The sequence below is a fragment of the Bison bison genome, unplaced genomic scaffold, assembly GCF_000754665.1.
Source record: "Bison bison bison isolate TAMUID 2011002044 unplaced genomic scaffold, Bison_UMD1.0 scf7180017864270, whole genome shotgun sequence".
Lineage (NCBI taxonomy): Eukaryota > Metazoa > Chordata > Mammalia > Artiodactyla > Bovidae > Bison > Bison bison.
Genome location: NW_011494842.1, coordinates 5,148,063 through 5,148,504, shown reverse-complemented (window position 1 = coordinate 5,148,504; position 442 = coordinate 5,148,063). Strand labels below are relative to the sequence as shown.

The following is a 442-nucleotide window of genomic DNA, read 5'->3' as shown; positions in this document are numbered from 1 at the left end:
TCTCTCTCTCTCTGTGTCTCTGTCTCTATATCTCCACTTCTGTCTCTCTGTCTCCGTCTCTGTCTCTCCGTCTCTGTCTCGGTCGCTCTCACACTCCCCTCCCCTGCACTGACCTCTCACCCCCACCCCGGCTCACCTCTCCTCTGCACCGTGCGGCTCGCAAAGAACTCGTAGTTGCTGGCGCAGAAGGCGTGCACGGCGGCGCGGGCCTGCTGCAGGGCCTGGGGCCAGCGGTTCCAGCGCTGGGCCGCCGGCCGCCCCATCTCGGTCCGCGCCCGGTACTCGCCCACGAGGCTGTCGAACTGCACCTGCTCCTCGCGGTTGTAGATGTACCTGTCTAGGAAGCGCACCTGCTGCGTGCCGTTGGAGAAATGACACTCGGACTTGCCCTGCACCATGAAGAGTGCTGTGGGGAGGGGAGTGCCCTGGTCACCGGGCGCCC

The 442-nt window shown here is 65.2% G+C and overlaps 1 protein-coding gene across 2 annotated transcripts in view; it reads right to left on the bottom strand.

The window, feature by feature from the left end:
- The window catches only part of LOC104994876 (DLA class II histocompatibility antigen, DR-1 beta chain-like), an 18,815-nt gene that overhangs the window by 7,847 nt on the left and 10,526 nt on the right, over positions 1-442 (bottom strand). For both annotated transcript variants that reach the window (XM_010848563.1, XM_010848564.1), the window contains exon 2: positions 137-406. In XM_010848563.1, the coding sequence (XP_010846865.1) occupies positions 137-406 (270 nt within the window). The remainder of the gene's footprint in view (positions 1-136; positions 407-442) is intronic.